Consider the following 12368-nt stretch of genomic DNA (forward strand, 5'->3'; position numbering starts at 1 on the left):
GCTGGCTGACCACGAGCAGGGGACGCGCAATATTTGAAATAGCCGCAGGTGGTCCTGCTCATTCTCCCGAGTCCTCACACACAGTCGCAGCGCTGCCGGTCTCTACCTGGCTGTCCCCGGCAGCGCTGCGCAGGATCTCCGGTCTCCAGTTCCCAGACATTGTATAGTCCGGGAACGACACCCGTTCAGACTCCGGACACCCGGTCTAATTATCGGACTGTCCGGAGTAATCACGGACGGGTGGTAACCCTAGGTCCCTGGGTCAACAATGTCTATGTCAACAGTCATTCGCATATCTCCCAACTTTCGAAGATGCGGAGGAGGGACACTTCGGGTGCCGGAGGTAAGCGCCCAAAATTTTGGGGTGTGACCTGTCGCCTCTGTGGGGGCATGGCTAGTGGCTCTGTGAGCTGCTGACCTTAGGCTGCAGGAATGGACAATGTGCGCATGCGCACAGCATCTATTCACGAATGATAGGGGGGAACTCCCAACTGCCCCACACCGCCCTGATGTCACTGCCAGCCCCCAGAGAGGGACGCGGGAACGTCACAGAAAATCGGGACGAGAAAAGCGGGACAGTTGGGAGGTATGGTCATTAGGTCGACCACTGTTTGTCGGCAGTAACTAGGTCACCTAAGAATCGTCGACACAGGTTGACATGGTCAGCACTCAGAAGTCAACAACAATTTTTCATGTTTTTTTTTTTTATAAGACAGACTTGGTTCACACTTTTCTATCCAAGCGGGCTCAGAGTGAGAATATGTGCCAAGAGCAGCCAGGCACCGTGCCCGAAGCACGGCGAGTGCAATGAGCCATGCAAGTGGATGCGGTACACTTATACAGTGTCCATGTTGACCTATGTCGACATAGAAAAATTTCTGGAACCCCGCAGTGAAATGTTCCACCCCTGCACCCAGTTGGTGTTTTTTTGGGATTTTTCCTACTCTTTTATTTGGATGTATTGTGCACATTTATGGTTCATTCCTAGAAGTGTATTTATACTGTAGATTTAATCATTTACAAGTAGTCACAATATCCTTTTGCTCGAATGATAAGCTTAGGCGATTAATTGCATTGACAAGTGGTATTTTTGTAAAATCTAAAGTATTTGAGGTTGGACTTTAATGCGAAGTTTACACTTTTGCACAGAGGACCTCTGCAGATTCTTCTGCATCTCCTTTACTTCTGTTAGGTGGGAGAAGACTTCCAAGATCAAGACTAGACCTGCACCTTGATGTGAGCTTAGTGGGACCTGCAGATACTGTACACTGGCGAACACAAACCCAATTTTTCCAGGTGCTCCTGGAGTGCTTTGTACATAAGGGCCATTCTGTACTCATTTGTTAATTGGCTCCCATATACTGTAAATTGAAAACGAAATGATGCACATGACCTGAAGCGATGTATCTACCAAAATAATCCTACAATATCAGCAGATATCAAAAGTTATTAAAACATACACAATAACATATTTTTGAAAATGCATTGCTAGCATTACTGGACCCCTCTGTAGTAGCTGGAATGCTCATCGGGATACATATTCAGTTTCTGTTGATTCCTCCAAAAGACTTCAGAACAATAGTAAAATAGTTATAATGGCCTGCATATAAACTGCACATGTAGAGGCAAATTTATCAATGGATTGATAGGGCTTCCAGAGAAAGTAGCCTTGTGTCACATACACCTAAAGATGTACAGAATACATTTTTAACTAAGGTCAGACAATAGCCATAGCGTCCATGCCATAGTACAATGGCTTGTGAAGGGACCTACACAGGGGGAGATCGTTCAGCACACAGCTATGTGTAAGCGCTGTGTGCTGAGCGATCTGTTAGGGCCAATGTTCTCCGGTAAGAACACTCTGGGGCCACGCATCACATCGCTATGCCCCTACGCACAGAGCTATGTAGTGTGATTGCTTAGAAAATGGCCCTACAGTATCTCTACGTGTGTATGCCCCATTAGTATCCACTTGTGTGTCTTTAGTGAAACTGCTGTATCCCTAGATACACACCTAAATCAGCAGTTCATCCACATCACACTGGACCGCACAGTAATTGTTATATACTGTAATGTGCAGCTAAAGTCCTTTAATTGCCAATCACACATTTGGGAGCATCAGAAATGCTGTCTGCTAGTGCAGAGTGTGTAGTAATTACTCTACTTAACCTTGTTACTTGATATGACTAGTGTAATTTGTTACTTGGCGGAGAAATATATCTAATTGTTTATATTGGAATGTTGTTATTTCTGTACACAAGGATGAGGATTCCATGAAGCCAACTGCAGTTTTATTTCATTGGAAATGTTGGATTCTGGTTTAGCCGCTACTGTTCGTAAATCTGTAATTTTTAAATTACTGTAGATGTGCAAACGAATACCACTTTCACAGCGCATTTGTTAAACGGTATATTGTCGTTTTTTTTCCCATTTCAAAACGTTTAAGACTGCAGTGGGACAGGACCAGAGTTGATTTACCGGTTAAAGATAACCGGTATTTCAAAGCATTTAAAAAGCATAGTCCTACATGTTTCAGAGGCGTTTTTTATGCAGTGAGAATGGCTCTGAAATGGTATTTAGTAAAAACAACAGACTACAGACCTGTGATAGGCTGTCCCCTGCATTCTGCCTTGAAACGTGTTCAGGGGATTAAACGGCTTGACTGATGTGAATGGTATTTAAACGGTATTTAAAACGGTAATCTACTGCAATGTGAAGGCTCGGACCCGTTTTCAATACCGTTTAAAAATACCGGATTTTTAAACGTTTTGGCAGTGTGAAAGCGGTATAATAATGCCCTTACTGTTTGTAGCACCTGCGATGCATCAGTGTGGGTAGCGTGTACGTCTCTGTACCTTATACCCCTAGATTAATATTAGTAAGTATCTTCAGCAGTTTATTTGTACCTGTCCTATACTAGTTACCAAGTATAGTACTTCTCACAGCTGGTGTGCATGGCTCACATTTGTACGAACACTGGCAGGGGTGTGTGCCTGCACTATTATGCCCATTATCACCCCAGTCTCTTTATTATAATGACTGGTGCCCCCAAATTACATACAGCTGAAATAGCCGCATTTTCTTTTTATTTCAGCATGCCCATTACTAACTCACGATACACATCAGCCGCTATGTAACTGCCAATATGTTGTTTACCTACTGTATTATTTCCAGGATATATCCCATCCATGAATAAGTAGCCGGCTCCAGTGTTCTAATGGGAGCTGTAGTCCAAACCTATCAGAGCCATAGTCCCCCTAAGCAATCACTAATGGATTACTAATCTACATTCTGGTTGTAAATATCCACTGTGTAGAACAGATATGGGTACTTGTTTCCTAGCACGGCATGGGTACTTGTTTTCAATCGTATGGCATCTTATGCATTGTATGCGATGCAATGCGATTTTGGCCCCCCTATACAATTTTTAATTGTATAAGCACCCTAATGGGTGCTTATGCACCCCCACGCCAACCCGAAGCGTGGCGAGCGCAGCGAGCCCGCAAGGGGTGGCAGTACACGTCCTCCGACCTTTTCATACCCCCACTATCCACGTCGGCGTGGAATTGATTTTAGATAGTGTTGCGAGCGCACACTATTACTTTACATGTATTCTGCGGCCCCTCGCGGGGCTCGCTGCGCTCACCACGCTTCGGGCTCAGTGGCTCGCTGCGCTCGCCACACTATCTAAAGTCTACTACACGCTGACGTGGATAGTGGGGGTATGAAAAGGATGGAGGGCGTGTACCGCCGTCCCTCGCGGGCTCGCTGCACTCGCCATGCTTCGGGTTGGCGTTGATACTGGGGGTGGCATGAGGGTGCTTTTAACATTGTAAGCACCCATTACTGCTTATACAATTAATAATCTTATAGGGGGGGCCATTTAACATTGAAAACACCCATTAGGGTGCTTATACAATTTAAAATCGTATACCATTGTATATGGCATACAATGCGATGGTATACGATTTTAAATTGTATAATATCGGGTGCCATCGCGTCATATGGCATCGCATACCATTGTAAGGCTTATGGTATACAATGCGATGGGAGCCGTGCTAGGAAACAAGTACCCAAATATGCTTTATTGCTATAACTTGAAGCATTGTTTATGAACTGCCCCTATCTAGTATGAAGGAATCTGCTACATGTCTTCTACGGGATTCTGTCAGCCAGAGCTGGCCCTAGGCATAGGCAAACTAGGCAATTGCCTAGGGCATTTGGAATGGGCACCAGCAGCTTCTGCTGATTAAAATGATATGCCACATGCCTATATTCTTTGTGTGAGTGAGGCTGTATCTGCATATGAAATAGTGTATTCATGGAAATCACTGTAACATAGCATTCCGTATTCAGGTACAGCCACATTCGCACACAGAATATAGGCATGTTGCATATCATTTTAATCACCGGAAGCTCCATGTATAAGGGACACCATTGCATGATACAATGTGAATAAAGTTGCACTACAGTGTTTTGGGGGTACTATTGTGTGGCCATGCCCCTTCCCAGCAAGAACATACCCCTGTTTGGGCCGCGCACCGAATGTGTTCACTGTTTCTATTTAAAATATTGCGGGTAGGAGCACCAAAATGATGACTGCTATGATGAGGGTTGATGGTACTGGGAAAGGGGAGTAGGGTCAGAGACAGAACTAGTGGCGGTGCTAGGGGGCACCAGCCAAAATCTTGCCTAGGGCATCATTTAGGCTAGGCCCGGCTCTGCTGTCAGCTGCCAGCAGAAAGCATCCAAACTAATCCAAGCAGGTGATGCTAGCTGAGGTTACAGATGGGGCAGGCCTCATCCTGGCTGGCGGATCGCCAGAACGTCCCCGCTGGTGATCCGCCAGCAGTCTCGCCATCCATCAGACTGAGATGCGCGTGCGTCTCACGCGCACGCGCGTCTCAATCTCCGTCAGCAGGGCGACAGAAACCCTGTCCGTCTCTGCCTCAGGGAGACGGACAGGGTTAGGGGGGGGTGCGGGCAGGTGGCGGGGACCCCGGGTTACCGCCGACAAGCCGGCGGGGAGCGGATGGAAGCGCCGTCGGAAGGGGACACGCGTGCCTCTCGTGCGCGCACGTCCCCTTCTCGCCATCTATATGGCGCTGGCGGGGGATGGCGGCTGGCATCGCCATCCCCTGCCAAGATGGGACCTGCCCCATCTGTAATTCCCTCAGAGACTCCAAGTGCAGCTGATGTCCTGTGAAAGAAATGTGTCCTACAAATGAAAGAGGGAGCCTGCTTCAAGGAGCACCTAGAGTGGCAGAGGCTATTGTGCCTGATCCCCCTCACCTTTGGCTACTAGACCAGCTGGGAGTTTAGAAAGACATACTATTTGGTTCTTCATATCTCTTTTCATGACTTCGTAAATAGACCCCATAAACTCCGATCTTTGACTGGGCTAGCCCGCACTTTAAAAAAGTAAAGGTGAATAAACACTAGGTGATTTCTTTTTTGTAATGATATGCATGCTATTGTCTAGTGTGAATGCACTATATTGTTAACAATGCGTGCTCCTGTGGGTCATTAGCGATGTCCTCCATTGTCTGTACTTGCAGTATAATGGAGACCTCTGGTGTGCCAGATTTGCACTTGAAATGCTATTGCTTTCTGCTGGTATAAGGACTCTGAATACACCTTAGTAATTTCAGGGCTCCACACATCTAACAGTTTGTCTGCAGAAGGAATTACCACTGTATCTTTTCCTGCAATGGTGGTTATTGGACAGTACTTTGCTCTAATAGGGAAGCAGTAAATCAGTAACTCCCGTCAGTGATTTCCAGAGGAACAGGTGTCTATGTCCATGAACAATATCTTTGAAGAAACTAATGTATAACGGTCCATACACACTGGGCGACTATGCCCAGCGTGTATGGACAGCGATGATGCCAATCATCACTGCGGGGAAAGCCGCTCAGTGCATGTACACTGAGCGACTTTCCCCCTGCCCGGCGCCGACAGAGGGGGGAGGACGGTGTTACATAGCGGAGCGCTATGCAAAGCCATCCTGAAAGCCGCTCATCTGCTGGTATAACCAGCAGATGTACGGCTTTCCCGGCGATGATTCGGGAGTGCGCTGCAGTGCTCACCGCTCATCGCCGGGCCATACACACTGGGCGGCTTTGAGCTCAAAGCCACTCAAACTGGGTGTTTTGAGTGACTTTCAGCTCAAAGGTGCCCAGTGTGTATGGGCGTTAACACTCTCGGTGATTATCTATTTTTAAATTTGTACCTTTTTTCATTGACTAAATGATGTTGTGTAAAGTTAAACACATGTTTTATGTATAATATTAATACAATAATATATCATTTCCTATATGTGTTTAAAATTTTTATGTATACATCTGAAGCTTTGAGCACTGCTACCTATTAGCAATGATGCCCTTACTGTCTGATGACTTGCGTCAAACCGTTTAAACAAGATGCTACCCGAATCAGGGAAGGGTTCAAAAGCGAAGCCACTACCCCAACAGTGATAGCTCTGAAATTCTTGCTTAATAATATTTTGAAGCAGCAGTGCACCCCAACTGTTATTATACTTACATATTTTGACTAGTACTGTAACCTTTTCCATAACCCTAACCCCCACTGCAACCTAACCCTCCTATAACTGTATAACAATATCATTATTTGTGTTCGGTACAAACCTCCTCATTTCTCTGAGGAAATAAGTAGAACATTTTCATGTGATTGATCACTGCAACCGCATAAAAAGTGCCCAAATCCTATGTGCCTAGTGCATTGAGTGCTTGTGTTTGTGGTAGGGAATTAGATTGTAAGCAGATACATACTGTGGGCAGTTTTCAATGAAAAAAATTCGCAGTGCATGGCGAGAGATTTTTTCTCTCGCCATGCACTCGCCCTGTTCCGGAGGGCTCGCTGCCACTCCTGCTCCCTGTATTCAATGTGGTTAAGACTCGCCGCCACTCGCGGCGAGTCTTAACCCCTGCAGCGGACGAGCATCCGCGGCAGGGAGCTGGCAGGGAGCCGTGGGACGGTGGCAGCCAGAGAGATTAAAGTCTCCCTGGCTGCCCCAGAACATATGGGGAGGGGAGGTGGGCTCCCTGGGACCCAGGCAGCACAAGCTGCCCCCCTATAGCCAGCGGGGGACCCAGTATTCACTGCACCCGATCGTGCATATGTAATGATCGGATGCAGTGAATATATGAATATCTAATGAGCGGCTCGAGCGCTCCGGCCCCCTGCTGGCTGCTCTGTGTAAAAAAAAAAAAAAAAATTATTATTTTTTTTTTATTAAATATATATTCATGTGCTATAAGCACATGAATAAAAATAACATGCCCCTTCACAGAAAAAAAATACTGATTTTTTTTTTTACACCAAATTTAAAAAAAAAAACCTTTTAGTTTAAAAGTCCACATTCCAGCTCTCCATGAAAAGATGGAGAATTGCTACACGGCGAGAGACGGCGAAAATCACTTAAAAAGACGGCAAATATTTCACATTGAATAGGGTTGCTCGCTTTTGGAGAGCAAAATGCTCCGTCCAAGGCGAAAAAAGCACAAATTCGCCATAAAACAGGGCAAATTTTTCTCATTGAATACTGCCCTGTATGTGAATAACTAAACATATTGATTGTAAAGTGCTGTGTAATGTTTAACTGTGATATATGTACAAGGATGGTAATATTAACACCGAGTGCCAACGTTTCAGTGATTGATCCTCAAAATATCCGCTAAATAAGAATTGCTCACACTGACTGTTCATTCAGTTTAAATAAATACAAATAGTCCGTTAATTGCAATTTCGTTAAATATTGCACCCAAAAAATGAACAGTCGCTGCACTGGCATTTTTAATGGATATTTTGCAGATCTCTGACAGCAACGTTGGCACTCAAGGGGTTAACAATATGTGCATTGAGTTTAACAATATCGAACTAGCTGCAAGCGCTTTGCATCTGTTTCATGTTGTTAGATTCAAGTTGATAAAGCAACAAAAAAATTAAACTTCATTTTTTTCTTTTTCTCCTAGCTGTTTGAAATCACAGTCCCGCTGTCTCAAGGACCAGTAAAACCAGTAACCATTAGTTTTGCAAACCATACATCTTGCCGGTGCATGTCTAAATTGGATGTTTACAGACAAGTCCATTCAATCATTAGGCGATCAGTGCCAGCAACCCAAATACAGTAAGTATTAATAACCATGCGTGTCTTTTCAGGGGTGCCACACACACACACACACACACACTGATTAGAAAAATCAGCTAATAGTGTATTACAGTGATTTCAAAATTTTAGAGTTACGGTGCCCTAGAGTATCAACTGGATGGCACATCACATCCGATCGGTTGTCATACACTTGTGACTTGGGCAGATTTCTCATCCCGCTGGAATCGGGCACAAATCGCGTAGTGTATAGAGGCCTTAAGAGCTACACTGAAACTAATCTTTCTCTCCTATCACTATTCTTCTAGTCAAAGCTCTATCTAAGCTCCCTACTTGCTACCGAATTCATTGTAAGAGACACAGAAGATGTTTTTATTCATAGGGGGCCAGTCATGTGGAGGTCGCACAGTAGTTAAGGTGGGAGAGATTGCATGAGTTCTAGCTTTCAATCAACTTAAATGTAGATCACAAATCTCTTACTGTAAGTGTAATAGCAGATGTGAGCTTTGTCCATGTGTTAAGCTTGTCATTTATGCACCTGCTTTGCCAGACAGTGTAGACTGGAGGATGAGGTCATGAAACAGTAGTGCAGATAAGCTTTATATAAGTGTGACAGGCAGCGCTCATAGTGTGGAACTACTTCCTGTGATAAGAACTCTACATTTGCGCTGATTGCTCTGTGCTGGCAAGTAAAACAGTAAACCGTCTTTAAGCCTATAATTCTTATTTTATCCCCCTTGTGATCATGCAATGTAAACATTACGGAACAAATGTATAAAGTACCAACTTTATGTCCCTTTTTAATCTACTTAAAGGGATCACTCAGGACACACAGTACCATTAAATAATAATTCTTCCAAAACCGCAAATCCTTATTTGGATTGAATTCCATAAGTAAAAGATAATTGAATTATATTACTTACATGGGGTTCGGTGCCCCCTCTTCCCCCAAGCAGTTATGCTGGCAGAGGACTGCATGCTGCTTTTATGAAAAGCTCATCTTAGCTGGAGTGGGGAGAATAAGGCCCTTATTCTGGTTCACTCGCAAAGGCAAATTCCTTTTCAAATGGACAAAACCATGTGCATTGAAGGGGGGCAGATGTAACATGTGCAGAGAGAGTTAGATTTGGTGAGTTATTTTGTTTCTGTGCAGTGGAAATACTGACTGCTTTATTTTTACACTGCAATATAAAACCCCACCCAAATCTAATTCTCTCTGCACAAGTTACATCTGCCCCCCCTGCAGCGTACATGGTTTTGTCCATTTGAGAAGGAATTTGCATTTGCAAGTGAACCAGATTAAGGACCTGAGAGTATTACATGCCCTTAGCAGATTTGGGGAATCTTTTTGGATTGGGTGGGACACAAGAATCTGGTAATACTGCATGGATTCACAAAGAATTATGGCTTTTTTTTTTTGGCACCCCTAGGATAAATTTTTTGGGAAGAAATATATGAAATTAAGTAAATTGTGCTTTACTGTCATCCTTAGGGTCAGTTATGTGGTGTGTTTCTGTGTGTGTACAGTTGTGCTTCTGAATGGCCACATGTCTTACCATGTCAGCCACTAGCACTGGTTTTGCCCATAAATTAAATAAACAATTTGATCTGCTCCTTCACCACCAACCTGAGGCACTCCTGCAAGAGCCTCATGGCACAATTTTATTGTTTTCTATTGCCCAATTTTCTATTCTTAAAATGTCAAATTGATAGTGATAATCTTCCCAGAATACAGTTTTGTGGGCATGGGTATATGTGTTTTTATAATTGAGAATAGGGTATCCTTTTAAATGAACTGTGGTCAGGAAAGTAGTTTTGTCCTAGCCCTGCACAAATGGATACAATACAGCTATGTCTGATGCCATGCGTGCAAGCAGGGGGGTTCCGAATACCTGGAAACCCCCCCCCCCCCCCCCCCCTGCCTGCTGATAAATCTGCACAGATGGATAGTTTTTTTTTCTAGCAGTGGATCATGGCCGGCTTCAGTCATAACCCAGCAGAGCTGCCTATTTATATTTTTACTGAGAGGCCGCTGGGCAGTGGGCTGCAGAGCGCATCTTCTCTGACTTTTCTGACTTTTCTGAGCTTGGCTGACTGGGGAGGCAGTGATTGCCTCATTATTGACAGACCCTGCAGGTGTGTAATACATTTTACGGGCCAGGTGAGCACATATATGGGATAGGGGGGTGGAATGATCTATAATAAAGTGTGGTGGCGTATGTGCCTTAATAAATCCGGATGATTTTTATGTGAAACATGTGTCTGTGCACGGCTATGTGTATGCATAGTAAGTGTGTCTGTCTGTATGTATCCTATGGATGTGTGTGTCCGTGTATATGTATACTATGTGTCTGTGTCACTATATGTACACTATGTCTGTGTGTATGCATAAATTTAATAGGATGAGAGATTCAGAAAGTGAGAGATTTGGTAAGAAATCTCCAGGGTTTTTTTTAAGCGGCAAAACACACTGGTTTTGCAGGCGATCTCAGGGAGGACAGAAACCTCCCGTGGAGCAGAAGGGCAATGGGGTCATAGGGTCAATCAATAATAGGTAGACAGCCATTAGGTCAACCGCAATAGGTCGAGAGTCCATAGGTCGCCATGCATTAGGTTGACATGTGTTTTCATAGTTTTTGGTGCTTATGTTGACATAAGCCGGCACATTCTCCTGTTGAAGTCCAGCTCTAAGCGAGTGGCGTGAGTGATGAAACGCGTTGAGAGATCTATATATTTAACACCAGCACCTTTCTGTTTATAAACAGGTAAGTATCGAGATACCAATCGGATTGGTCCCACCAGCAGAGCATTAATAGAGTCTAGAATACTGTACGCCCTGTACAGTAGTTAAGAATCTATTAAGGTGCTGGTGGTGGGACAATCCGATTTTTATCTTGATACTTACCTGTTTGTTTACTATTTATCGGTGTCTGGATTGAACTTTCCATAACCTGCCTATTACACATTGCTCTGGACTTTACGTTTCTCAAAAACATTTACTTCCCTTTGTGTTTATGTAAGCATTTTTATTTATTTTTGTAATTTGTCACTATAAAATAAAACTCCATTAACTATTCTTAATTAGAGTTTATTCCTTTTTAACTACACGGCTTCACACTGAGGAGCAATCTCATATACACAGAGAAAATAATGTCCCCACTGTTTGGCTACATCTGGGGGCATCCTGGTAATTTTGATTTCATCCATAAGGACAAATGGATATGGTTTATTGATGAGCTCATTATTCTTCTCTATACAGTACGCTCATTACAAATATTCAAAAATTTGCATACAAATATATTACACACTAGAGTGCGCTGTTTCTAATTTGTTATATATTCGTATTTTGAGGCTATATATATATATATATATATATATATATTCTCAAAACAATATTTTTCTTGTGCTAAAAACCACTTTTAAATATCTATATAATATATATATTCCTATACTAGTAAGCCCGCTCGAAGCTAAAGCTTTGACAGCTAGTCTGCTACCCTCTGTGTTTGTGCTTGTGTGAGACAGATGTAGTTTCTCTCTCTGCCAGCAGATGGCAGTGTTTCCGAGACTCGCGGACACTAGACATACTGTATATATGGATGATATATATTCTATATAGTACAAGGCTACTCAATTCCAGAAGGTGGGGAACCTCATAATGTAGTTAAACAAACAATACAAGTGAGATGGCACCAATGTCTCCCTTTGACAACAACCTGTTTAGTGTGATAGTACAGAACATAAGGTACAAAGTTCAGAGTCCAAATGAGTTATTGGAAAACTTGTTCAGATGTAATTCATTCAAGTAGTTGACAAGCCCCTTCCAAGAATCCTGCGTTTAGCCCTTGAATGTATACAGTCCATTACCAGTCATCATTAAGCAAGAGCAACTTTTGAGGTTACAGTTGTTTTAAGAGCTGACATCCTATAGAAGGCAGCTGCACTGAAACTAATCTTACTCTCCTATAGCTGTTCTTCTCTTCAAAGCCCCATCTAGACTTACTATTTAATACACAAAATGGTATTGTATGCACAGGGGGGCAGGCATGTGGAGGTCGCACAGTAGGGAAGGTGGGAGAGATTTCATAAGTTATAGCTTTCAGTCAACTTAAATGAAGATAGCAAATCTCTTACTGTAAGTATAATAGCAGATGTGAGCTTTGGCCATGTGTTGAGCCTGTCGTTTATGCACCTGCTTGTATACAGTATACTGTACATTGATAGATTACAGCTATGTTTG

At 43.4% G+C, this 12368-nt stretch overlaps 1 protein-coding gene across 1 annotated transcript in view; it reads left to right on the plus strand.

The window, feature by feature from the left end:
* VEGFC (vascular endothelial growth factor C) overlaps window positions 1-12368 on the plus strand; it is a 150116-nt gene that overhangs the window by 119453 nt on the left and 18295 nt on the right. Inside the window, exon 4 of the mRNA XM_083170786.1 lies at window positions 7995-8149. Coding sequence (XP_083026912.1) covers window positions 7995-8149 — 155 coding nt within the window. The remainder of the gene's footprint in view (window positions 1-7994; window positions 8150-12368) is intronic.

This window comes from Crinia signifera, chromosome 1 (genome assembly GCF_055691185.1).
Source record: "Crinia signifera chromosome 1, ASM5569118v1, whole genome shotgun sequence".
NCBI lineage: Eukaryota > Metazoa > Chordata > Amphibia > Anura > Myobatrachidae > Crinia > Crinia signifera.